The following is a 26953-nucleotide window of genomic DNA, read 5'->3' on the forward strand; positions in this document are numbered from 1 at the left end:
TCTGGGCCTAAACAAGTGATGCAGTAAGAATGAAAGTTTCGGTGTGGGATCTGTTTTCCACAAGCAAGACAATTGTTAACTTTTTCAGACATCAGTTAGAGCAAAAAAAGGGTCCCCAATGGGGTACTTAGCTTTAGAGGTTTTCTGCTGAAATTCAACTTCTGGTAGCGACTGACCGGCACTCGTGTGAACTGCTTCTGCTAAGGGCTCCATGGCAAGAAAGACTGCTGTAATGATGTTGGCTGCCTGGCTTTATAGCATTGACGACCTGATGTTAGACTACAGGCGACGACAGCTGGCGCACAAAAACATTGACTCTGATATTCGGGCCGGCCGAGAGCTACCACAGCATGGAATATCCCACAGGTGATGACTGCAACAGTGAAACATGAAGAACATTAGTAAAATATGGGAGGAAACAATAAAAAAGGTAAAACAGTAAATTTAAATAACTCAAACACCAACAACAAGGAAGAATCTGAAGATTACTCAAAAAACACTCAAGAGCTAGGAATCCGTGTCTGAAACCTTATGGCAGCAAATGAGATCTGTGGTATGTTAGGCTGGAAGGGCATTATGGGTAAATAGAGGTACTGAAGAGTTCGAGTATCCGAGTATCCGATGATCTTGAAGAAGCGGCCATGTTGGATCAGAATCTCGTATCCAAATCCATCAGTTGAAGAATGAATGAAAATGATATCATCGGATTCTACTTTACACGTGATAACAGGTTATTTCTTCAGGCAGTACTTAAGCATAAAGATAATGGGAAATGGCGCCACAGCATTCTTCAGTTAATTTGGTGCAACATCCACATTTTACTCAGTGACTACCTTCCATATATAAAAAGAACAAAAGGATGCAGTTTGTAATTAGAAATGCATTCATCTGCAACCCGTGTTCAAAAGTTTACTTTAATTATTTACCCATTTACGTTTAACTTTCAGTTTAGTCTTCTAGAAAGAAAATAAGTGCAGCCTTCAGAGAATAAGTGACAAATTCCCAACAGGCACCCATGTACTCTCCTGGAATCTTATCAAATGCTGTGCCCCAGATCGTTTGAGGATGTGAATTATCATGTCATACATTAGGAAAAAGTGCTCAGAATATACACAGACTCTTGGAAAAGACTACATACAGACAAAATGAATTTCAAACTAGTACTTCTACAGGTGGAAACCATGTTGTCACAAAAGAACAGTACAACTAGTATACACTGAGCCTTTAGCTAGGTATGAGCCACAGTGAATAGTTTTATTTATTAATTACCTGTGCAGAGGAGAAAATACTACTGATAAAAACTGAAGAGATGTACAGTATTTTTACAAGGTAGTTAAAAGTAATAAAATATTACATGAAACTTTCAATGAAAGTAAGAGCTCAATTACAGTTCAAAATGCAATATGGGACTTGAGTGTGGCTCTGCCAGTAAGCTCTAGGCAAAAGCACTAAACATGTGGGCATGTGACACTTTTCAAAAATGCACAAGTATATCAGGTAATTTACAATCAGGACAATCTTTGTATTTTTCAAAGGCAAGAATACTATGCATTATTTCTGTACATGACTCTACTAACAGCAGACATCTGCCAAGTGTTTTTACCAGTTTTATAACTAAATTTGTAAAAATAGCATATTTTCTATTACCATCTGGAAAAGGTGGAACAGCCAATTAGTTTTAAAAAGATAAATCAAACTTCCACAAATTATCAATTATACTCCTGGCCTACAACACTACTGTAATGTTACAGGCATGTAGTTTTCTGGGATATTAGAAGTACATTTCTACTCGACACACCAAGGAACGGAAATGAAAATTAAAATGTAGAAACATTTTCTCTGGTGGTGGTGTCTTCTGAACTGTTGATGCCATATTGCTAGCAAAAAAAATACAGGTCGAAGTCACAATAAGCAATATTATACCACAAATTGTAGCTTCAGTTTTAGTCTTTATAGGCTGTATACTAGTTATGGCTAATGTTCAAAAAGCAAATCAATTTTGACAGTTTAAGGTCAGACGAAAACATGATCACTCAACAGTAAAGCTGATACTGTTTTTTCCAAACCACAATAAATGCAATGAAGAAAAAGAAATTGCTGGATGCATGCAACATCTTGAGTGAAAAAAGCATTGTTTCCAACTGTTTAAACTACTGCAAGTCACTCCACTTTACAGCATCACCTTACTTCAGTTCTTCATTCAAGATGAAATTTCAAGAGTTAAAATGAAATAAAGCATGTTGTTTAAAGATTTATCAGCTGGTTTATCAAAAATAAATTACATTTTCCAGGGTATAAGGAATTAAGTCTATGAAGGCTGAGAGCCAAGTAGCCTTTCAATGGCTGCACTGATGTCACCTCCTGTTGCTATTAAAGCTTGCAAGTTGGCCTCTCTGTTCAGGAAACCCATTGAACTGAGCTGTTCCAGCTGCTGTTGAAATTGTACTTCTGGGTTTTGTACCTGCTGAAAAGAAGAAAATGGTATAAAACTCTGAAGACAAATTTGAACAATGCTTTACACAAGTAGAAAAGCAGCATGCATGCATACAGTACGCAGAAAAAGAAGTTATGTCTTACCATAGAATTCCATCTGTGTTGTCCATCTTCTATCATTCATCAACGATGGGTTGGCCTATTACCAAGCTCGTGACAGCCAAAAAAACTCTTGAACTAAGTCTCTACCCAGAATGCCCTTCTCCCAGTTACCTCAGATCGAGTTTGCTAAGAAAGGAAGTAAAGCCGAGGCCACTTCAACGCAAGTGCCCTAGTGTATCTCTTAGACCCAAAGCATCCCCCAGGAGCCTTTGCAGGGGGAAGGAAGGTGGGAAGTAATGAATGAAAGAAGATGTACAACACAGATGGAACATTATGGTAAGACACAACTTCTTTATCTGATGTTGTTAATCTTCTTTCCATTCATCACTGATGGGACAGAATCCCAAGCTACCTTGAGGTCCATGGGTGGTCCTTATGGAAGAACATTCCTGAGTACCACTGAGCTGAAGGCGGCTCTCCTCCTGGAAACCAGGTCCAATTTGTAATGCTTGATAAAGGTATGAGGCTTAGCCCAAGTAGCTGCTGCAAAGATGTCATCCATGGATGCCCTGGAATGGAAGGCTATAGAAGTTGCCATAGATCTAGTGGAGTGGGATTTAACTTTTGGCATCGATTCATTATGGAGGGAATAGGTGACACAAATGCAGTCCCTTAGCCATCTTGATAATGTAACCTTGAAAACAGCTTCTCCCATTTTGGGTCCCGAAAAGCTGTTCAGATTTACGGATAGGTTTGGTCCTATCTAGATAAAATCTTAATTGTCTATGTATGTCTAAGGTGTGAAGGCAATACTTCTCTATTGGCAAAATTCTGAAAAAACACTGGTAGATCAATGGACTGGTTAATAGAGAATTCAGAAACAACTTTGGGAAGAGAGGATGGGTTCTTCCGAAGTGACACTGTCTTAATGAAAAAACACACAGGGCCTCTTGATACACACTGCCTGCACATCCGAAACTCTTCTGGCAGAGGTAATGGCTACCAGGAACAAAGATTTCCAAGACAAAAACTTTAGGTCAGGCTCAAAGGGCTTTTCAGTCAAAGACTGGAGGACTAAAGAGAGGTTCCGCGGTTCTACGGGCTGTCTGAGAGGAGGCCTGAGATGAGGTCCCTTTGAGGAAAGCCTTGCAGAGGCATAAAGAGATAAGAGGGGTGCCATCTATACCATTGTGAAAGTTGGAAATTGCCTATAGATGCACTTGTACTGTAGAGGCAGAGGCTCCGTTATCAAAAAACTTAGTCAAGTATTGAGGAACTGCAGCAACTGGAGCCAAATACGGGTCTAGCATGTAATCCTTGAATCAAATGGAAAACCTTTTCTATTTATCTTGATATAGTCTTCTGGTGGATGGTTTGTGAGAGGCCAGAATGATGTCTCGAACAAGTGAGGAAAGATTAGCCTGCCTGGCGACTAGCGGAGGTGGAGAAACCAAGTCAGCTTGAGAGTGGACAGGTTTGGGTGACTCAACCCTTGAGGGTCCAGAATCCATGGCAGGTACACTAGGTGAGGCCGAAGAAAGGGGAATCACACTTGCCAAGGCCAGAATGGGGCTACGAGGATCAACTTGCATCTCAGCCGGAGAGCTTTCTTCAGAAATTGTGGGATCAGAAGAATGGGAGGATAGGCATAGAGAAGTCCCATGGGCCACTTGTGGATCAGAGCATCCCTCGGTGACTCCCCCTCTGGGGGAAGTAGGGTGAAGTAGCTGCTGCACTTGGTGTTTGATGAGGAGGTGAAAAGATCCCAACAAGGCTGACCCCCAGTGGATGAAAATTATATACGCCACCTCAGGATTGAGGGACCACTCGTGGGGCATGAGGATGCATCGGCTCAGTTTTTCCGCAATCACATTGGAGCTCCCCGGGATATGCGTTGCTATCAGAAAGAGGTTGGAAGCTATTGCCCACTGCCAAATTCTCATGGCTTATCAATTATAGGGGGGTAAGACTTGATTCCTCCTTGCTTGCTGATTTACCAGACCACTGACATTCTGTCTGACTGAATCGCAATTGTCCTGGAGGGGAGAGCCGAATGGAATGCCTGCAACGCTAACAGCACGGCTCTCAGTTCTAGAACACTGATATGCAGGTGAGCGTCTGAGGTGGATGGACCATGTGCCTTGGAGAGTCTTTCCCTGGAAATGGCCCCTCCACCTGATCAGGGAGGCATCCATGGTCACAATAGCAGTTGTCTGGGAGGGTTGAAATGGGCGGCTCCAAAGATCTACGTCTGGCCTCATCCACCAAAGCAGGTCCTGCTTGCAGGAGTTGGTTATTCGAATCTTGTAATCCAGGGGGATGACAGTTTGGGAACCATTGACACAGAAGGAGCCATTGCAGAATTCGCACATGTAGCTTTGCTAGAGGCACTACTGAATTGACACAGCCATAGAATCTATGGCTTGGAGAACTTCTCTTGCAGAGACTGAAGTTTGAGAAAGAATCATTTTGATGTGAAGCCTCAATCGGTGGAGTCTGAAGAGGGAGGGATACCAGACAGGACTGAGTATTGAACACTGCTCCAATGAACTCTTAGTTGTGTAGGGTAAAGATTTGATTTCTCCCAATGTATCGTTATTCCCAACAATTTTGCCAGGCAGAGAGTATGTCGTAGCGCAGTTATCAGAAGATGCCTGGTGGGGGGCGGTAAGGAGCCAGTCATCTAGATATGGAAACACCCAGAATCCTTTTAGTCTCAAGTGAGCTGTTACCACGGCCATGCATTTCGTGAACACTCTGGTGGCTGTATTTGTAATGACTGGCTCCTAGCAGGAAGTGAAGCAGATTCCCGGAGCATTTGTCCATCTTGATGAGGTAATACTCATCCCGGAGAGCTATAGAGCATATTCAATCGCCTTCTCTTAAAAAGGGAAGGATGGACTAAACCGTGACCATCCAGAATTTGGTGTGGGTGATAGACTTGCTCAAGTTGCTGAGATCCAAGATGGGTCTCCAGTCCTCTGTCTTTTTGGGCGCCAAAAAGAATCTCAAGTAAAATCTGGATCCGTGCTGGTCTGGTGGGACTGGTTGCATGACTCTTTTTTGAGACAGCTTTATAATCTCTGAAGCTGCCTCTTCCCTTTTCACTGGGTGGAACACTAGGAAGTTTTCTTGGGAATTTTGGCTGACAAGAAAGGGGAATGGTGTAACCTCTGGTGATAATACTCTGCACCCAACGACCAGTGGTGATAGAGTGCCAGGCAGCTTGGTGCAGAGAGAAACTACCCCAGGCTGCTTCCAGAGGTAAGCAATCAGGCTGCACCTCAGGAGTGCTGATAAGGCAGTCCAGAGGAGGAGTCCCTGGAGCCTTGGTTGTGAGGAACCCCCTTTGCCTCTATAGGGGCATCTTCCAGAAATGTTACCCCCTCTGCCTCTGGGAGTATCATCACCACGTGCGGCACGGAAAGGACCCTGAGATTTCTTATGTCACATTTTCTCACTACTTTGATCCCTAGAAAAGATACGTTGAGGGTTAGAAAAATACAGGCCTCCGGCAGACAGGGTTTTTCCATCTTGCTCACACCTGGCTAGCGTCTCCTTCACTTTGGAGCCAAAAAGGGATGAAGCTTCGATGGTAGCATTCAGAAAGGAAGACTTAAAGGGGTCCATGAGGTCACAGATGCACATCCAGGCATGATGGCTCATAACAATACCAAAACCCGCCGCATGTGAACGCAACCTCATGGACGAATTGGATATTGATTCCAGGGTTGCTAGCTGCGAGACCACTTTGTCCCTAACCTCGTCAGACAACTGTCCTGTGAGTGTCCCAGAGAGTTTGGAGATCAAGTCCCTCTGGAGCCTTGTAAAATGTGCCAAATAATTCAGGGAGCATACAGCAAAGGTCCCTGATGCAAAAACATGTTTCCCAAGTCTATCCACCACCCGGGACTCCCTGTTGGGCAGGTGGACAGTGGGACTTTCCTCAGCCAAGTCCTTTTTCGTGGCCACCACCATAGCATCAACTGGTAACCCTTTGGATCAGTGCAGATGCTCCACAGGAGGGGAAAACATTGTGTCTGGTCTCCAGGGAATCACCTCAATGGAATCGGGATTCTTCCACCCATGCTGCACGACCAGTTTGTTGGCAGGCGGGGGTCACCCAAGAGGTAGAAGGACAGGCATGAAAAGCCTGCAGGAACACAAACTCCTCAGACAAAGGGTTGGAGGGCTTCCAGTCACCATTCTGCTGTAACATCTCCAGGATGTCTCCGAAGGAGACATTAGGATGTGACCGTGGGGACCCTTCACCATCATCGTAATCCATATCTTCCATCAAGAACTCCTCAGGCGAGTCCACATGCTTCCTCTTGCACATCTTCTTTCGAAGGGTCTCCTCAGTGGGAGTCTCTGAGGAGGACTCGGAAGAGTGGGTACCCTGAACAGGGGTGTCCTGTGGCTTTTCTGCACTGTGTCCCGGGGGGGGGTGGTCTGTGACAGCTGTAGCTCAGGGGGGTAAAAACCAGGGTTCCGACATCAAAGGAGTGCTGCCAGAAGCAAGAGCCCTCTCCATCGCATGAAAGGCAGGCCTGCCTGAAGAGGGATGGGAGCCTGGGACCGGGGACACACCCCACTCCAACGGACACACCCCCATGGGAGGAGCCTCTAGCAGGATCGGTGTGGATGCAGCCATCGGCGCCGAGGGGGGAACCGAGGAGAAGGTCGGGACCATACCTTGGACTGATGCACCCGTCCCCCAATCCCCAGAATGAGGAAGGACCGGTTTGGTGGAAACCAAAGACCAAAGGGACAAACTCGGAGCCAGAGTGAGATGCACTGTAGGCGCAGAGGTGATGGGTTCCAAGAGGGATGTCGGAGGAGAAGGCTTTGGAACTGAGATGGTCGGAGTATAAGATGGAGTCTGTGGATAAGGCAACCCAAGTCCAGCAGGTGGATGGGTTTTAGAAAGTGAGGGAATTCCCCTGGCTACCAACAGCTGTCTACAAGACGCACCACGTCATGTTCCAAAAGGCTCCTGGTGGATCTAGTGGATACTCTAGATAGAGAGTTAGGATGTTCGAGAAATGGGTTATATGCTTCGCCCAGAAATGGGTCTATGGAGGGAGAGTATTGGGTCCGTGGTGCAAGGTCTGCCGGCACCGAAGTCTAGTTTTGAGACTGGAAGCAAAGGGGTCAGATCCAGTGAGGTTGGTATAATGCTCGGTGCCAAAGTGGCACTCAGAGCCAAAACGGTCGGTTCCAAAATGAAAACTGAAGTCGCAGTCGAAGGTGTGCCCTGAGCCGAAGTAGCTACAGGTGCCGAAGTCGAAATAGACGAAGTAAGATCTATGATCGGTGCTGGAGCCAGAGCATATGCCACAGCAGGCGTCGATATCGAAGGTTTTGAGACTGTCAGAGATGAGGAAGACGGAGCCGAAGAGGCAGATTTATGCTCCGACGATAACTTAGGGACCTTGGATTTCTCAGGTTTGCTCTGATCACCCGATGGTGAAGAAGGAACAGAATGGGATCTCTTTTTGTCCTTAGAAGGAGGAGTTGAGACCTTTATCGCAGAAATGGCCTCTGAGAAGGGAGACTCGAGTAACCCCTTCAGAATGAGTTTATTTTTGCGCTCATTAAGAGTGCATCGGCTGAAACTTTGACAAATATCACATGGAGGCTGCACCAACAGGGGAGGCCACTCCCAAACAGTATACAAAGTCATCATGCGAATCACTGTTAGGTAACTTGCCCTTACAAGAAGTACAATGCTTAAAGCCTGAAGGAACAAGAGCAACCATGCTAGTTTGGAATTTATTCATGGAACCAATATGGATAGTACGGCAGTCAGTTTGAATCCACTACTGAACCTACAATTCGATATGAATGAGGCAAATGTGATGAACAGCACTCCTGAAGATGTGGACAATGCCAATTTTGATACAATCCTTAAAGATGTTGAAGCGGTAGCCTTCAAATTAAAAAGACTAATTTGGCAAAGATACCATTTGGAAGCATGCCTCCATCATCGAGTAGTACCTAGGGGCATGCACATTAAATGTATGCCCAGTTATGGGAATCAACATCCTGCCTTACTTACAAGCTGGCAAGCCATTAATTTAGAGACCAGTTTTCGTTATATAAAGCTTCTTCTAGAATATTTTAAACTTGAAGAAAAGATTGCACAGTTGATCAAAGAGAAACCGTCTGAATTAGAGAAAGTTAATTTAACTTCTTATCAGATCAATAAATTAGAAACACTGCAGTTCAACATAAATGTTTATGAATCCATAGTGAAGAGCAAAAGATTAAAAAACTGAATAGAGATGTTATGGATTTCAGACAAGGTAGGATCTTTGAATGGCACAGAGAGGAACATATAGGAGAACAAAGACTTCAAACTATCTAATAAAACAACGAATTCTACAATCACTGTCATGAATCCTACAACAATACCACCCCACAGATGATGAGAGTCAACCGACCAATCACGTATTGCAAGACCAGCAAATCAATGCCCTAGATGTCAATTTAGGGAATGTATCAAGGACTACTGCCACAGGGGCTATACCCAAGAAAAATGGCACACATCTCCCTTTAACTGCGACTTTACCAAATTTTCTGAAACAGAATCAATTTAAGAATCACAGATCGCAGAGTCAAGATCGAAAAAGGAAGAAACCTTATATGGAGAAAGATTCTTGGTAGTTAACATTTCTACACATGTTCTTACATCTGCTGAGCTGTCCATCCTAGAAGAAGGTTTGACTTTCATCCCTTCATTTAGATCAGGTCTGGATGAATTTGTCATCGATTTAAAATGTTTTGGACGAAATGTAACTTTAAAAAATATATTTGGAAACAAACAGGAACAGAACATTAAACTAAAAAAACCGAGCACATTTGTACCAGTTAGTCAGAATGAATGAGGGTGATCTTTTGTTAACTACTTTAGATGTTAACAACCTTTTCACTACTATTCCAAATGACATTGGAATAGAATCCATTAGAAGGATACTTTCAATTAAGAAGACTTCAGCAGAAACTCAAATTATTTGCGACCTGCTTGAATTGATTTTGGAGAATAACTACTTTATACATGGAGAGAAAAGTTATTTACAGAAATGGGGGGTAGCCATGGGCACCCCCTGTGCCAATAGTTATTCAAATTTAGTCTTAGTGGAATGGGAACTACAACATGTCCTACACAGCAACAATCCTTGGTACAGCAATGTTTTGTACTATGGACGTTTTGTTGATGATTTGTTCATCTTAGGGAAAGGTGATGTGGAACAATGTAAACAATTCCATAAATACCTCGATGCCACTACTTCATATTTGACTTTTACATCTAATTATTCTAGACAAGTTGTCAGTTTTTTGGATGTAAACATCAGTCTTAATGAGACAGGAAATTTTGATTTTGAATTATACAGGAAAAGTACGTGGAGAAATCATTATTTACTGAAGAGCAGCATGCACCCCAGACAAATTATGAAAAATATTATGACCAACGAGACTAATAGAATCTATAAACGTTGCAACCGGAAGTCAACACGGAATAGAGAAATACAAATTTTACAGAAAAATCTCAAAGAGAGAGGTTATAAAGAGCAGGACTTACAGCCTTTTAATAGAGAACGGAATGACAGGCCTAAACAAGAAAATTCCACTATTAGGTTTCTCTTGACTTATAGCACTGATAATTTCCAAGTCCAGAAAGTGATAAATCAATTTTGGCCTGTTTTAACACAAGATCCGCAGTTAAAGGACATAGTCGGAGAAAGGCAACAATTCAGTTATAAAAATAAAAAGAATATAAAAAGATTACTGTGCACTAACCATTAGAATAGAAACTTAATAAAAGGGCGAAAAGGCACATTTATGTGCGGCAATTGTAATATTTGTGTACTCATAGATAGCAGTAATCAGTTTGAACATCCATTTACCAACAGAAAGTACACCTTTGATGTTAAGGCAACATGCACAACCTATAATGTCATTTATTTGGCAACATGCAAATCTTGCCCATCCTTCTATGTGGGAAAGACTAATCAGATGCTCAAAAAACGAGTACAGAGACATCAAAGAGATATTATTAACAAAGATGCGCACAATGCCCTGGCTCTTCATGTAGATGTAAACAAAGGACATTCATTTCTATTTAAAGCTATTGAGAACATTTGTATTGGACCAAGGAAGGGTGATATTGAGAATATAACTGAATTAAGAGAAACAAAATGGATAATTAATTTGAGAGCTGATCAGCCTCCAGGCTTGAATAGTATTATTCCTTTAAAACCAGTATTAAGACTGAAAAGGCAGACTATAAAGAAAGAACATACTTAAACCAATGGCTTATACTGAGAACTACCATTGGTGTGTCCTAATTTATTTGTTGTTGTTGTGTCTTTCGGCTTTTCCCGGTTAGGGGGTCGCCACAGCGGAACTCCGGTCCACTAATGATTGGCAGTAGATTTTTACGTGCTGGCTTGCCGGGCCTAACGCACAACCTTCAACGAAGGAATGCCCATTCACACATGTCACCACACAAAAGACGCTCTTTACTGAGAATCGAACGGGCAACATCTAACTGTGAGGCGACAACGCTACCGCAAGTTTTTGGTTGACCGCAAAGACCTATGAAGCAACAATGATAGGTCACCTTTATATATGGGTAATATAGTTTGGTTAATGATGTTCTGTGGTCCCTTGGTTGACTCTTACACTTTAGGACATGAGTGTCAACAAGATTTTAGATTTAAGTAACTCGTCACATATGAACTTTTCAGTTAACCTAATGCCTAGTAAAAGTTCAGCATTTTCTGATTGGATGAAATTTTTGGGCATGTATACTGACTGGTTTGTACTTGGTTTGATTGGCGGATCTTGTGCTTTTGGGATAGGGATTGGCTGTTCATGTTTGATAAGCCCACCCCCCTTATTGAGGTGGGGAGCATTGTGATTATGGATTCTTGGAACAACAATATTTGTTTTGACTAATTAATACAATCTTGTTGAGATCTTTATTATGGGAATAATTTCAAGGATCCTTGCCAGGTTTATACAACTGACTTAACATCATAATAGAGCGTTTGTTTAGAACTATGATATTGGCTGTTGTTACATTTTCGGGACTTCAGATTGGACATATTTTATACCCAATTTACATCTTATGTTGAAGCTGCATTTTTAAGCTATGATGGCAAAGAGCGGAAGTCTATGACTTCGTATATGCAAATTAGGTGATGCAATTTTATGACTGATTGGTTTAAGCTGCTTCTTTCATCTGTGGATTGGAAGGTCAATTTGCGGATTTTTTGAACAACCGTATTTGTTCTGATTTATTAACATAGCCAAATTGAGATATTTATACCATGGGAATAATTTCACTAACATCGGATGCAGTTAGATTTTTGGGACGTTAGATTGGACATATTTTATGCCCAAATTACATTTTATGTTGAAACTGCACTTTTAATCTATGATGGCAAAGAGTAGAACTCAATGATTTTGTATATGCAAATTAGTGATGCAATTACATGACTGATTGGTTTAAACTGCCTTTTTTCATTTGTGGATTGGATGCTCATTTTGTAGATTCTTTGAACAACTGTGCTTGTTTTGATTAACTAAAATAGCCTTTTTGAGATGTTTACACTATGGGAAGAATTTCAAGGATACTTGCTAGGTTTATATAATTGACGCAACAGTATTACAGCAGTCCATTCGTTTAGAACTTTGATATTGGCTGCAGTTCTATTTTTGGAATTTTGGATTGGGCATATCATACGCCTAATTTACATTTTATTTTGAATTTGCATCTTAAACCATGATGGCAAAGAGCGGAAGCCTTTGGCTTCGTATATGCAAATTAGGTGAAACAGCTCTATGACCGATTGGTTCAAACCGTTTTTTTCGCTTGTGGATTGGATGATTAATTATGGATTCATTATTTAAAATGAACATTAGTCCCACATTTTACTACGATCTGAGGAAGATTTTATCGAAAGCGCTTATCGTGTGTATATCCAGGGACTTTTATTTTGCTTTGTTGTTTTTGTTTTATTCACATTAAATAGATTTATAGATTTTAGTACATTTTTTCGTACTTGGACTTTATTTGCATTGTATTTGCACTCCTGAAGGACACCAGCCCAGGTGAACTCACTGTCGTTTTATGCTTAAAGCCTGAAGTCCCTTTCTTATCTGACATCTTGGTAAAAAAGGACACCACAGCTAACTGTATAATCCAATAATAAGGAAATCAACTTTGTTAAAAAAACTCACAAGAAATTCACCAACATAACAATACACTGTATGAAGAGAAGAAAGGGGAACACCTGAATAAAGATAAAAGCTAACAGATTAAGCAAGAGAAAACAATACCAGCTACGGTATTGAAGAAATACCACAAGGGCAAGGGAAAAGGCCTTACCAACAATGATACTTGAAGTTTACCAGTGGTAACAACGGGTAGAGTGGAAAGAATAAGGTTAAACTGAAGAAAAGATACTAGCAATACTAAAGGTTTAGTAAAATATGAAGATATCCAAAAACATTTACACAAATATTAAAAAAGATTTCACTTAGCTGAGAGCTCGGCTGAAACGCGGCTTTATGGCTACACAGCAAACAAGATCTGGAGTAACAGGGAGAAGTGCATTCTGGGTAGAGACTTAGCTCAAGAGTTTTTTTTGGCTGGTGCGAGCTTGGTAATAGGTTGACTCGTGTCCGAGGGCTCGGAACCGAACCCATCAGTGATGAATGGAAAGAAGATTACCAACATCAGATCATGTACTTAATGTCCCAATCTTTTTGAATCTCTACCAAGTAAGTACAAAAGCCCATTTTCATGGTGAACTAGAAGCTGTTGCTGAATTAATGACATCTTATTTATCTGGAGTCCATGGCAACCAAACTACTATACTATCACCAGGATGTAATGGGTTTACAGCTTGCTATACACTTTGCGTGTGTGTGTGTGTGTGTGTGTGTGTGTGTGTGTGTGTCAACATATTTTTACGTTAGGAGACCATGGCCTCTACCCCTCTGCTATCCAGTCATCAAGACCAATTCTGGTAATGAACCTTCTGGCCCAATCACCTGACTGGAGCCAGAGACAGCCAGAGATCTAAGTGGACCCAGCCCATGCTTGGTCATGAAAATGGAGCCATTAACTTATGGCAGACACCATAACGGACACAGTGGATTCACAATTTAGTAGGCTTGGAAAAACAGAGGCACTTTACTGGGAATGCTCAGTACTGCAATGTTTAGGTCTGACCCCTAGGTGATGAAGTGCAGATTCAATGTGGTCATGTTTTTCTCTCTTAACATCACTAGGATAAGGATGAACTGCTGATTCACTAAGTTACTATCAAAGACACTCTGGCAGTGAGAAAGAACACCAAGCCACAAAATCTTTTTCCTACATAAAGTCAGAAAAATGTTCAATGTCTCTCCATTAGGCTGGCCATCATAATGTGCAGGCTTGATTTTATAACCCACTCATCGGCAGTGCAAGTTGGCAATTTGCCTCTGCATTAGTAGACCGTAGACTGCTTTGCCCCTGGTTCACTCACCCAACTCTAGTGCTATAAGAAAGGCAGTACAGGCTCAGGTTAAAGGGCCTGGAGCTCAACAGGTATAGTTGTAAATCAGACACAAGGATGAGAAGGGTCTGAAAAGAAAGAAAAGTCAAGCATATCAGCAAATACACAGTGGCATGAGATGGCCAGGCCTCTACTTATCTGCAAGGAAGTTAAGCCACAGCTGGGGTCTAGATTCACTAATTCTGTAAATATGCAGTTAAGTTAGGAGGACAGATGAGTACAGCAGGAGCCCTGGTGAATCGAAGTTTATTAAAAAAATAAGAGTGAGAGGGACAAGACTAAGATAAGGAAATATAGAGATATAAGGGAGGGTGAATGCATGTAAGGGGGGACAATGTCTGGGATGATTGTAAATAACTGGGTCAGTGGGGTTGTTAATTATTTGAGTGGTTTGTTTTCTACCTCACCAGAGTAAATGGAATGAATCCAGTAGTGGATATTTTTAGGGCAGCTGTTTGTCAGACTTAATCCAAACAATAAATTTTGCTAAAGTTATGGTAACATTAAGATCTGTTACTTAAAGTTAATTGGACTGCACACAAAAAAAATACATGCAGGGTGGATTTCAATAGATGTTAAAATATTAATGTGAATGATGGGCAAAGTGTATGCAAGAATGTTGTTTATGAAATGTTGAATTTCAAAAATGTGAAAGCTTCAGCCAAGATGGCTGGTTAATGTTAACTGACGGGAGTACAAAAAGGTACAGTTATTTCCATTTTCTAGTAATGGCGTTTTTGGTAGAAAACAGCAATAAACTAAGTATGGTCTCATCATGTCTGAGCAATTCAGATCCAATATCACAGCTGAAAAGAGTAATTTCCTTACAACCATTCACCCCCAATACTTTGATAACCTAATCTAAAGGCATTTTTTTTAAATCTGCCAACTCAATACATTCCCAAAAAACATATTCCCAGTTACCTCTCTCTGTCCCATCATGCCACCAACATTTGCAATCTACCTAAGGAAATATTCTCTGAAGTGTACTTGGGATGTGAAAAATACCTGTACAAACACTTCCAAGCAAAAAATCCTAAACCTTCTGTGTGTTAATGCATATTTGGAAATCATACAACCATGCTCACATTGCTCTTTTGTAGACTATCTTTCCAGTCTCTCCTACCAATCCTTTTTAAACTACTTTGATTGATTCCTATATTTATCATGTAATATTTTATATGCCCTACTAACCAACTGTAAGTACCAGCTATTGTAAAGAAGATAAAAGAACAGGAGATGGGATCTTCAGAAAGAGGAAGGAGCTAACTATTTAGAAATAAATGGAATTTGCGGGAACAAGATATGCAGAATAATGTTCAGCATGAGTGAGGTTTAAGGAAGGGCAGGAATTGAGAAAATGATGTAATGTTGCAGTAAGAGATAACTGTTAAGATGAAAACAATTATGTATAATGTATTTATTTACTGAATTTGTTAGAGTACCATATCTCGTAACCGTACCGAATTACCAGGTAAAAAAATGAGTTTGTGGGTCCAAATAATGGGGTGCCACTATTCCCGAGTGGCACACCTTAATTCCCGATTTCCCCGCACTTTTATTTTAAAAAATAAGTCCCGGCTTTTTGAGCTGATGTCATCGCAAACATGATGACGTCAGCTCCCTGAGATGGCTGCCAGCCTGTTAGAGCTGCTCAACATGCATGCATCCCTTTCCAAATGTTTAGCGGGAATGCCGTGATGCGAGTCTGGTGGTGCCGATGGATATATATGAGCTGCAAGACTGGACTGGAATGGAGAGATGTGAGGCCGACTGCTACGGCTGATGAGAAGGAAGGAAGGGGGTGTGTGAGCTGCCGACAGAAGAATGGAAGAACTGCTGTTTCATATGCTGCAGCAGAGGTATGGAAGCTGCCATTTCCTATGCTGCTGGAATGGAGAGATGCAAGGCTGATCGCTACTATGAGCTGCTGGGTTCAGAGGTATGGAAGCTGATCGCTACTGTGAGATGCCGTTTCAGAGGTATGGAAGCTGATCGCTACTGTGAGCTGCCTTTTCAGAGGTAAGGATGCTGACTGTTACTGTGAGCTGCTGTTTCAGAGGTATGGAAGCTGATCGCTACTGTGAGCTGCTGTTTCAGAGGTAAGCTGTGTGTGCGCGCATGTGCGTATGTGTGCGCATGTGTGAGCTGACATTTCAGAGGTATGGAAGCTGTGCGTGTGTGTGTGTGTGTGTGTGTGTGTGTGTCTGTGTGAGCTGCTGTTTCAGAGGTATGGAAGCTGTGTATGTGAGCTGCCATTTCAGAGGTATGGAAGCTGTGTGTGTGAGCTGCCATTTCAAAGGTATGGAAGCTGTGTGTGTGTATGTGAGTGTGTGTGTGTGTGTATGTGTATGTGATCTGCCATTTCAGAGGCTGTGTGTGTGTGTGAGCCGCCATTTCAGAGGTATAGAACCTGTGTGTGTGTAAAATGCCCCAGGTGAATATACCTGGTGGCTACAGGAGGTACTCAGGCTCAAACCTTGTATACCTTTAGTACAAGTGGCAAGAGCCTAAAGTCCCCACCCACCACCCCTTGTGAAAACTGATTTACGCCTCATGTTTGTTCTGTTCCTCATAAAATCTGTGGTTTTATGGCACATCATTGAAGGATTGAATTCAGTAAATAATGACAGGCATTTGAATTTCAGACTTCATATTCTTCAAAAAATAAACGGTAACACAAAACCTTTTATTCTAGCAAATTTTTAAGTTTATAAAAGGTCAGTATTTGAAATTTGTCCCTATTTTTAGGGCTGTAATGTATTCCCCTATTATTGGCTTTGTCCAGTTTTTTTTTGTGCTAACAGGTTGAGAGCTATGGTGAAAAGTGAGAACCGAATTCTGTACTCCCCATTATTGGTGTTGTCCAGGTTTTTGTGACAATAGGTTTAGAGCTATGGTAAGAAGTGAGAACTGAATTCACTAAATGATAGCCATTTAAGTTCAGGAAACTGCTGATTTGGCATAGTGGTATGTTGCTCTGACTGTAGTGTACAGGGTCCTGGGTTCAAGACTTGGTAGTGAAAGGCATGGTGGTAACGCATTTTATTCTAGCAACCTTCCAAAATTATACAAGCGATGTTCAAAATGTGTCCCTGGTTTTTGGGCTTTTGTCCCCCCCAAATAAATTTTGTTTTTTTTCCAGATTTCTTGTGCTGCAAAGCTGAGCAATACAGTTGAGTGTCGAGTGGATTTTACAAGGAGCTGAGAGCTTTAGGGAAAGAGAAGTCTAGTGTTGCTTATGCTGAATTCTGCTTGCATTGTTAATAGCATAACAGGTTAAATACTTGCTTTTGATGCAGAAGGCTGTGGGTTCTACTGCCACAGTATGCAGATGCATTGCTAATACTGTACTGTGTTGTACTTTTAAAGGGGGTGGGTGTAACAAGTCAAGGGTGTAGCTACAGATGAAGCAGAAGTGAGAAAATGTCATGCACAAGGGCATTTGTGCCTCAGTGGAAAGCACAAAAAATATCATTGACCCAAATTCAGGAACAGAAAATCATAATTATGTTCTGTGCTGCATTTAAACAAGTACAGTACATTTTCCCGCATTCAAGATAAAAAACATTTTTCCGCTGCAGACAGTGGAGAAGCTAGAGTGGCTAGTTAACAGCACCTGGATTACAATTATAGTTTTGATGCTTCAGGATGCATGTAGGAGACGGTCTGTCAGTACTTGGACTAAAAATTAGAAGCCTTAAAACATGCAGTTTGCCTAGTGTATTTTGTTGTGCATTTCAGCTATTTTTTGAGTTGGTTTGGTAACACGAATCAGAGTAAGTCAAACAAAAAAATGAAACTGAAAATAAGTTCTAGAAGCTGTGCAATATGCCTGGCTTACATTACTGTTATATGTGTATGTGTGTGTGTGTGTGTGTGTGTGTATGTGTGTATATATATATATATATATATATATATATATATATATATATATATATTTAGGTAAAACACATGTATGTTTCTTTTTTTGTGTGCAAGGGGCCTATGATCTGAAAGCAGCCCAAAAGTAATCTTTATCCACCACTGGCCAGATACATTTTCTTTGGATGAAGTATGGGTTTCAATGAATGTGAGTTTCAAGGGCAGAGAAGTTTTAATGCTAAGTCTGTTTTCGTTGTGAGATAGTATTGCTTTGTTTATTAGATGTCTATTAGTGTTTGTGCATTGTGCTATAAAATGTAAAAAAAAAATTCCAACTAATAATCATTGTAGAAGTAAAGTAGTATGCACATTAGTGTTTATGGTAAATAGAGTGAAACAGCCAGGTAATGGGACATTGGAATGGCTGCAGGGGGACACTGGTGCCATATTTTGGTTGTCTGTTCTTCAGTTTGTGTTTGAAAGTTGGTATCCCACAATTCCATTGGAGTGGGTGGGGTTACATAATTATGTATGCAAATATTATGTTAATCAGCATACAGATTTGTACCTATTTTTCATGGGCCTTGTCCAGATTTTTGATTTTTCCAGGTTGAGAGGTATGCAGAGTACAACCACTGACCAATTTCAGTTTCAGCCCACTGTCAATAATAGGACCACGCATACAAAGTACATAAGATAAGAAAAACATAAAGTGACACAGAATAACTGAAAAGGATTTATAGGTAAATATTAGGCTATCAGTCTAAAAACTACTACAAACCCAGCCAATAACCAGAGGTCAGAATCAAATTGTGTACATTATATATGTAACGTAATGTACATTTGTGTGAGTCCTACTTATATGTAACAGTAGATGTTCGAATTCCTTACTGCCTTAGTGGCATTTTGGGTTATCTTACAAAGATAACCCAGTACTAGCCAGCTTTCAAAAGCTCAGACTCCAATCCCTCTCTCTTCCTGTGACAGCCAATAGGCTGAGCATGATCTGAGAGGGAAGCCGCCAGCCTTTGGTCAGCTGGTGCCCTAGGCAAAAAGGCTCCACAGCACCCCCCCCCCACACACACACACACATTCCACCCAGTGCACCCCGCCCAGGTCTACCTACACCAACCAGATTATTTTTCTCTTCATTTTTCTTACAGTTTGTCTTACTCTTCAGTTTTTGCTTTAGTCATTCAACACATTTTAAAGAAACCATGTCTTTACTAAATAAAAATAAATGATGTACTTACTATAACACTCCATCTGTGTTGTCTAGTCTATTTTCATTCTTCCTCAACTAGTGGGGTTCATATCCGATCCTCATATCGGACTTGGTTACATTAGCTCGTGGTCCCAAAAAAAAAAAAATCTTGAGCTCCTTCCCTACCCATAATGCTCTACTCCCATAATGCACTAATCCCTAACATCCCTCAGATCTTGTTTGCTGCTTGACAGGAAGAGTACTGAAGCATGCCATATCTGGAGCGCTACACAAATGACAGTCATGCTCTTGAAGCCTCTCAATCCACCAGAAGTCAGTCACTGGAAAGGTTGGGCATTAGGTAGGTGGGGAGTTGAGGAAGAATGAAAATGGACAACACAGATGGAACGTTATGGTGAGTAAATAACTTCTGTAACTGATGTTGTCAATTTTTATTCATTCCTCAACTAACGAGACAGAGTCCTCAGCTACCTACAATCCTGGGTGGACTCAAAGGATATTCCTAAGTACGGATGAGCCAAATACAGCTCTTCTCCTCGCGACCAAATCTGTTTTGTAAGGAGTGATAACAGTATTAGGGTTTGACGAAGTTGCAGCAGAACATATATCGGCCATAGATGCTCTAGACTGGAACACAGAGGAAGTTGCCATACATCTGGTTGAATGAGCCTTTAAAGGTTTTGGTAAGGGTAGATTTAACTTGTTATAGACAAATGAAATGTAATCTTTCAACCATCTAGCTACTTTTGTAACTGATTCGCCCAATTTAGTATATGCAAAGGAGATAAACAGTTGATTTGTCTTTCTAATTTCTTTTGTTCTGTGTAGGTAGAAAAATAATGGTCTATGGACATCCAATAAATGCAACATATATTCTCGTTTATTTTCATATATTTTTTTAAAGAATACTGGTAAGTTAATGGGATTGGTTGATGTTTTATTCTGACACCACCTTAGGAAGAAAGGAATCATTGGTATGTAATGTGACCCTATCCTTATGAAAAATAAAATATGGAGGCTAAGAAGATGAAAGCTGAAGTTCTGAAATCCTTCTAGCATATGCAATTGCAACTAGAAAGAAAGTTTTCTAAGTCAGTAATTTAAGATCACATTTAGCTGCCAGTTCAAAGAGAATGATAAAGCTTGCAGTACCAAATTTAAATTCCATGGTGGAGTGGTGTCTTTATAAGGGGGTCTTAGCAGGACAGTGCCTCTCAAAAAGGCTTTGCACAGCTTAGAAGAAGCCAATGAAGAATTTTTGAAATCCAATATGAAAGTTAGAAACTGCTGCAAAAGTTGGGACTTTTATAGTGCATAACCTAGCACCTCCATTAAATAGACTCGCCAAAAATTCCAGAACTGATTAAACTAGGGCTGAGAAGGGTTCAATTTGATTTTGCTCGACAAACAAATTTTCAATTTACTTCTGTAGAGTTTCCTAGTAGATGGTTTATGGGAAGATAAAAGTAGGAATCAGACAGGGGAATACAGCACTGGTTGTCTGCTATTACAGAAACTGGAGAAACTAGTCTGGTCAGTTTGAGTTTTGAGATATCAGAGTGAGCCATGCCTGACAGGGCGAACAGAAGGTATGGAGATGTATCCAAAATCCAAGGTGGATATTGTAGGTGAGGTCAAAGGAAAGGAAACCAAATCTGTTGAGGTCAGTAAGGTGCAATGAGGATTACTCTGATTTTCAATCGGTAGGAATTTGGAGAGTAGGGGAATCTGAGGGTAAGCATATAGAAGACTGCGGGGGGGGGTCGTGGAGTACAGCATCCCTCGGGGGATCCTCTGGTAGGGGGATAATGGCAAAAAAGCTGCTGCACTTGTTGTTTGGGGGACAGGCAAAAAGACTGCAGCAAGGCTGGCCCCACTGACTGAAAAGCATGTCTGTCACTTTGTTGTTGAGATATCACTCATGAGGTAGTAAGATGGACCTGCTCAGTTTGTCTGCTATCACGATAGACTTCCCAGGAATATGCATTGCTAACAGAAAGTGGTTGGAAGATATCACCCATTGCCACACACTGAGGGCTTCTGGACACAGGGGATAAGATATGGTTCCTCCTTGTTTGTTGATGTATCAAACTACTTGGATCGCAATTGTTCCGAGGCCTTGGGCTAAGGGAAGGTGAAAGGACAGCCTTGTAATATCTGTTGCAATTGCATCCACCAGCAAAGGTATCTTCTGTATACTTGAGTTATTCTCATCTTTGCTGACATGGATTGAGAAAGTACTAACCACTGTATTGCTAGCAGCCATTGTAGAATTCTCATGTGGAATCTCACTAAAAGAACTAAAATTACTGGCACTGACCCCACCACTGTATTGCTAGCAGCCATTGTAGAATTCTCATGTGGAATCTCACTACAAGAACTAAAATTACTGCCACTGACACTGACCCCAGGGCTTGCAGAATGAATCGGGCTGAAATTTTGGTACTGCAAATTATTTTAATGACCTGCATCCTTATCATTTGTACTCTTGATAGTGGAAGAGAAGCTACCATAGATACTGTGTTGAACACTACTCCTATGAATGCTAATGTCTGGGTTGGTTGTAAGTAAGACTTGTTGCAATGTATGGTTATTCCACAATGTGAACAAGTCTGTAGAACCTGATCTCATGCTTCTATCAGTCAATGCCTAGTCAGGGTGGTAAACAGCCAGTCTAAATATGGAAACACCTGAAATCCTGTAGTCTCAAGTGAGCTTTTACTGCCATGCACTTGGTGAACAACCTGAGTGCTGTGGTGAGGCCAAAGGACACTGTTCTGAACTGATAATGACTGGCTCCCAGCCGGAAGCACAAGTACCTTCTGGATCATCTGCTCATCGTTATGCGATGCCATGCATCCTGAAGGTGTATTGTGCACATCCAGCTGTCCTTGCCCAGAAAGGGCAGAATGCACCGAACCATGACCATCTGAAACTTTGTGTGCCGAACTGACTTGTTCAATATACTGAGATCCAAAACTGGCCTCCGGGCCCCCATTTTCTTTGGCACTAAAAAGAAACTTAAGTTCTGGATTCTATTCAATCTGATGGGACCTCTTGGATTACTCTTTTTCTTAGCAGAGTTTGGATTTCTAGAACTGCTGCTTTCCTCTGACTGAGTAGAATATCTGGAAATGTTTTTAACAATGCAGAAGGTAGGGAAAAGGGAATTATATAACTTCTGGAAATAATTCTCTGCACTCAACTGCCTTTTGTTACATCTAGCCAGGCTCCCTGGTGCAGAGATAAGCGACCCCTGATTGCCTAATGAAGTGGGCAATCAGGCCTCCTTTCAGGAGCACTGAAAGGGTCCTGTCGGAAAAGGAATCTCTAGACCCCTGGTTTTGTGGGCCTCCTCTGCCACAGGGGCATTACCTTTCATTGTAGCTCCCCCATCTGCCGCTAGGAGACCCATTTCCACGTGTGTCCTGGAAAGGACCATGGGACTTTCAGAACCACATTTTTCGACCTCCCCACTGATTCCTGGAAAAGATCCTTTGAGGGGGTTGAAAAATGCACGCCCACCGCAGATGGTCGTCTTCTCATACCTGGAGTGCGAGTCCTTCACTGTAGAGCTAAACAAAGAAGCTCCATTAAAAGGAGCATTGACGAACAAGAACATGAAGAGCTCCGCAAAATCATACAGGCATATCCAGGTATGTCTCCTGATGGAAGTACCAGAACCCACTGCCCTTCAGACAGCTTCTGCAGTGTGTGAGATAAGCCTCATGGATGAATTAAATATAGCTTGTGCGGTAGCCAACTGAGAGACTACTGAAGATTTAGCCTCAGCAGTTTTGGTTCCAGAAAGATTTCAATAGCTCCTCAATCAAGTCTCTTTGAAGTCTCGTAAAATGTGCCAGATAGTTCAGCAATCTGAATGCAAAAGTCACTAAGGCATAAACACACTTGCCAAATTTGTCAATCACCCTAGACTCTCTGTTAGGAGGATGGACAGTAGAACTCTGTTCCTGCAGTTCCTTTTTTGTAGCTGCCGTCACAACCATGGTATCGACTGGCACCCCTTTACCCCAAAATTCCTTTCCTACTGGTGGAGCCAGAATCCAGTATGGTCTCTTGGGGACTGGCTCAACTGTATGAGGTCCCTTCAATACCTACCTAGACACCAAATCAATGAGATCATCGGCAGGAAGAGTAACCCAGGAGATAGGCCAGCTCCAATAGCCTCCAGAAATACTGATTCCTCCAGAGAAGGGTCTTGAGAAGACCGCCACCCTTCTGCTTAAGGATGGCAAGAATGTCTCTAAACGAGATGTCATCAGGTGGTGATTCTGGGGACCCCTCTCCTTCATCAAAGTCAGTATCCTCAGTGACTGACTCGAGGAGAGTCCAAGTGCCTCCTTTTGCACTTCCTCTTCTTAGGGACTTCCTCTGTGGGGTGGTTCAGTGAAGTATCAGAAGAGATTAGGATACCTTGCTGGCTGGTCTGGAAGCATTGGGCTGGTTATCCCTGTGGGGTAGAACAAGGTGCAAATTCATCCAAGAAGTAGAGGGTGAATCTGAGAGGGTAGGAACCATCTGTACTGCCAGAGCAGAAAAGTACAGTTTTGTACCTACCATAAATGTAGATGTTCGAGTTTTCACCCTGCTGCAGTCATCACACTTGGGGGTTATCCTGTCGTCAGGCGGTCCCGCAGTCGGCCGGATTTCCAAAGTCTTGGTCCGACGTCGGTTGCTGTCGCCTGAAGAGCGGCAAACTAGATCTGGGGTCAGTCAGGGTAGGCAGGGGATTATGGGTAAAGGGAGGAGCTAGGAGCTTGGATCTATGCTGTGGTAGAAGTTGCCGGCTCGGATCAGAGATCGGATCCGTAACCCAAAGGTCGCTGACAAATGAAGCTCCTACTTCAGATTGACAGTTTAGCTTTATTAACTCAGCAGAGTATATCATTTTTATCCACAGACAACCCCCCAAACTCATCCTTTTCAAATGTCTATGTCAAAAAAATGACTAACGATAATAATGACCAAAGTAGCATACTTTCATTCACAAAAAGCACCCCCAGCAATAGCTATAGCCACCTTGTTAGCTGTGTACACCCTTTACTGTTATGAAGAAATACATTACATGTACTTTTTCATAGCTCTGGATGAACCACATGAAAATGCAGTTCACTATAAGACCCAGCCATATCTAGCACAGTTTAAATAGAACTGTAATTTTGATGACACTAAGAAAGTCAATTTCTGCAGAAGTAAAAGTCATCATCATACTTCTACACTACAGAGAACCATTATTAATACAGATAATGCTGTTAGCAAACAATTTTGCATTTCAATGCTTCATCTACAAATGTAGTACCTGCTGCCCTTGAAGAATAAATGGCCTGCTCTATTAAACAATGGTGTGCTAATGACATTACCATAACATTTCCTGAACCAGTTCAGCTACACAAGAGAGAATGGCAACCACAGGTTCACAGTTATGAGGCATGCAGTCTATGAGACCATTAAGCCACTGAGAGGCCTAGCTCAAATTCCCAACTATCTTAAAGCAGCACTTTCTGGTTAAGTGACTTGCTCAAGGTCACACAGTGGGTAAATGAAGATGGAAATATTCAAACATTGCATCCTTGGCACAGGAAGCAGCTTATTAGCAAGTCACAGCTTTAGTCCTCTACTCTACCTGCAAGATAGAGTTAACAATGTTTAACCAACTACAGAAATCCTTTACAATAATTTTTGCAGAGAAGAAAAGATCACAATAATATGCAACAGAGAATGCATAATGGATGCTGAAAATCAGATGGTTCTGATTATCACTCCAAATACTGCAGACTATATACTGGCCTGACAAATATTAACCCAATCACAGTTATTAGAAGCTGTAAATAAGGTACTACAAAATATATATTGCTAAAATGCAACACACACAGATTATATTTCGCAATCCAGGTTTGCTAATGAATGAATTAATTCTTTAGTGCAACAAATAAAGCAATTAAAGACAGTATGCCTGTTGCAGCAGTTTTTGTTCAACAACTCACAATTCATACAAAAATCAGAAACATTAATGCATACAAATTACTTGTTTTTTGGGAGGGACAGCTTACATGCTTGCAGGATACCTATCATTTTTAACCTCCCAATGCCTTCCCTGTCATCAAAATTGCCATCCCCTCTGCTCTGACAACATTCAGTGCAGGTTTGACCTACCTGAATGGCTGATGATGCTAATTTACTGCAGCATACATCTCCACAGCCAACAGAACCAGATTGTGGTCAAATTGAACTTTATACAGGATAATGAACGAGGCTCCCCACCAGCCATACAAATCTTCCATTACTTGGTTGTTTCTCTTCATTTACCATAAAACACTGGTCAAATAGTGTGCCAACGTGCATATTATTTTCTTCTTTACTTTTACAATTATCACAGAGATTTGGATTTCACTTAAACTTTTATTTCAAATTTTGCAGCAAAAACACTGGACAACCATTTTCTAAACAAAACAAAACACTCGCTTTGAAAACTGACTTGGCATTAGAAACAGTAAGCTATGGTACTCTACCCACACAGCTTAGGCTTCCCTTAAAACTTACATTTAGTGAAAATATATTTTGGAACCCATTAAACTACAAGACATGTGGTGATATTCACAGTCAAATAACATACAGTGAAAACTAATTAGCAGCAATGTGAAGCTGCTGGAATTCAAAACACAAATGTGTAATGCATTTGCTATAACACAAAAGACAGCTCACTGGACCCAAGTGATCCTTTTCAGAAGCAGCCCAGGAGCATGGTCTGGTGAAATGACTTGGTCAGTCACACAGCAGACAAAGAAAGGCTAAGGGAATCAAACCCTGCACTAAAGGAATCAGCTCATTATTAGCTTATAACCTTTCTCTTCTGCACTAAACCAGACAGACTGCTACAGTTCAACAAAGTAGATTTCACAAGATGTGCCTATAAACAAGCTAAATTAAAAATATTAAAATAAACCTGACTTCATGCTGTCTACTTTAATCACAGACTAGTAATAAACACACTGTCAACAGTTAACAACCCCCCCCCCCAGGATCCTACTCAAAGATCATGGTTTGTATGACTTTATTCAAGAATTATGGGCAAAGCCAAAAATAAGGGGAAGACAAAGGCCCTCAAAGAGATGCATTTTAATTTAATTTTACCTATTGGTTAACTAGGCAAACCCACTGGGTGAAGTACCCCTTTTCAGAGGCGACTCAAGTGCATAGTCTGGTTAAATGACTTGTTTAGTGTCAGAGTAGAAAAATGAAGGTGGAACACTGCATTTTTGACTACAGGAAGCAGTTTAACAGATGACAGCCTTAAGTACCATGCAACTCTCATTCACTTAAAAAGTTAACAGAAAGTACAGTTGTGTAAGAACTTACCATAACAGAAGATGGGCCTACTTGATCTTTGTTGCAGTATTACTAACATATCTGTTGCACTGCTGATGTTCAGCTGGAGTATCAAAGCTTTACTTTCCCAAGGTTGTGCATCTGAAGCATGACCTCAGCTTGTACGCACTGGGGTATATACATGGATGAGTAAACATGGATCTTCAGACCATCTCCAAAAGCCAGTGGGGTGAAGATTACTGACAGGGGGGAGACTGATCAGCTAGAAGGCGCATAGCTCGAACAGGTAAGAAAACTCCCCCATTCTCATGTAACACAGCAGATGTTAAAGCAAAAGGGGAGAAGAATAGGAAAGCTGTAGTGAGACAGGAGGATGGTAAGATGAAATACTGCAAGAGCAATCAGT

General features: G+C 41.4%; 1 protein-coding gene across 6 annotated transcripts in view; it reads right to left on the bottom strand.

Moving 5' to 3' along the window:
• Positions 1-1229: 1229 nt before the first annotated feature.
• The window catches only part of UBQLN1 (ubiquilin 1), a 1666336-nt gene continuing 1640612 nt past the window's right edge, over positions 1230-26953 (bottom strand). For 4 of the 6 annotated variants that reach the window (XM_044083697.1, XM_044083696.1, XM_044083693.1 and 1 more), the window contains one exon: positions 1230-2464. In XM_044083697.1, coding sequence (XP_043939632.1) covers positions 2309-2464 — 156 coding nt within the window. In that variant the 3' untranslated portion in view covers positions 1230-2308. The remainder of the gene's footprint in view (positions 2465-26953) is intronic. The other 2 variants (XM_044083698.1, XM_044083695.1) reach the window with 1 other exon arrangement.

Source organism: Protopterus annectens, chromosome 9.part0 (genome assembly GCF_019279795.1).
Source record: "Protopterus annectens isolate FY-2018-M chromosome 9.part0, PAN1.0, whole genome shotgun sequence".
NCBI lineage: Eukaryota > Metazoa > Chordata > Ceratodontiformes > Protopteridae > Protopterus > Protopterus annectens.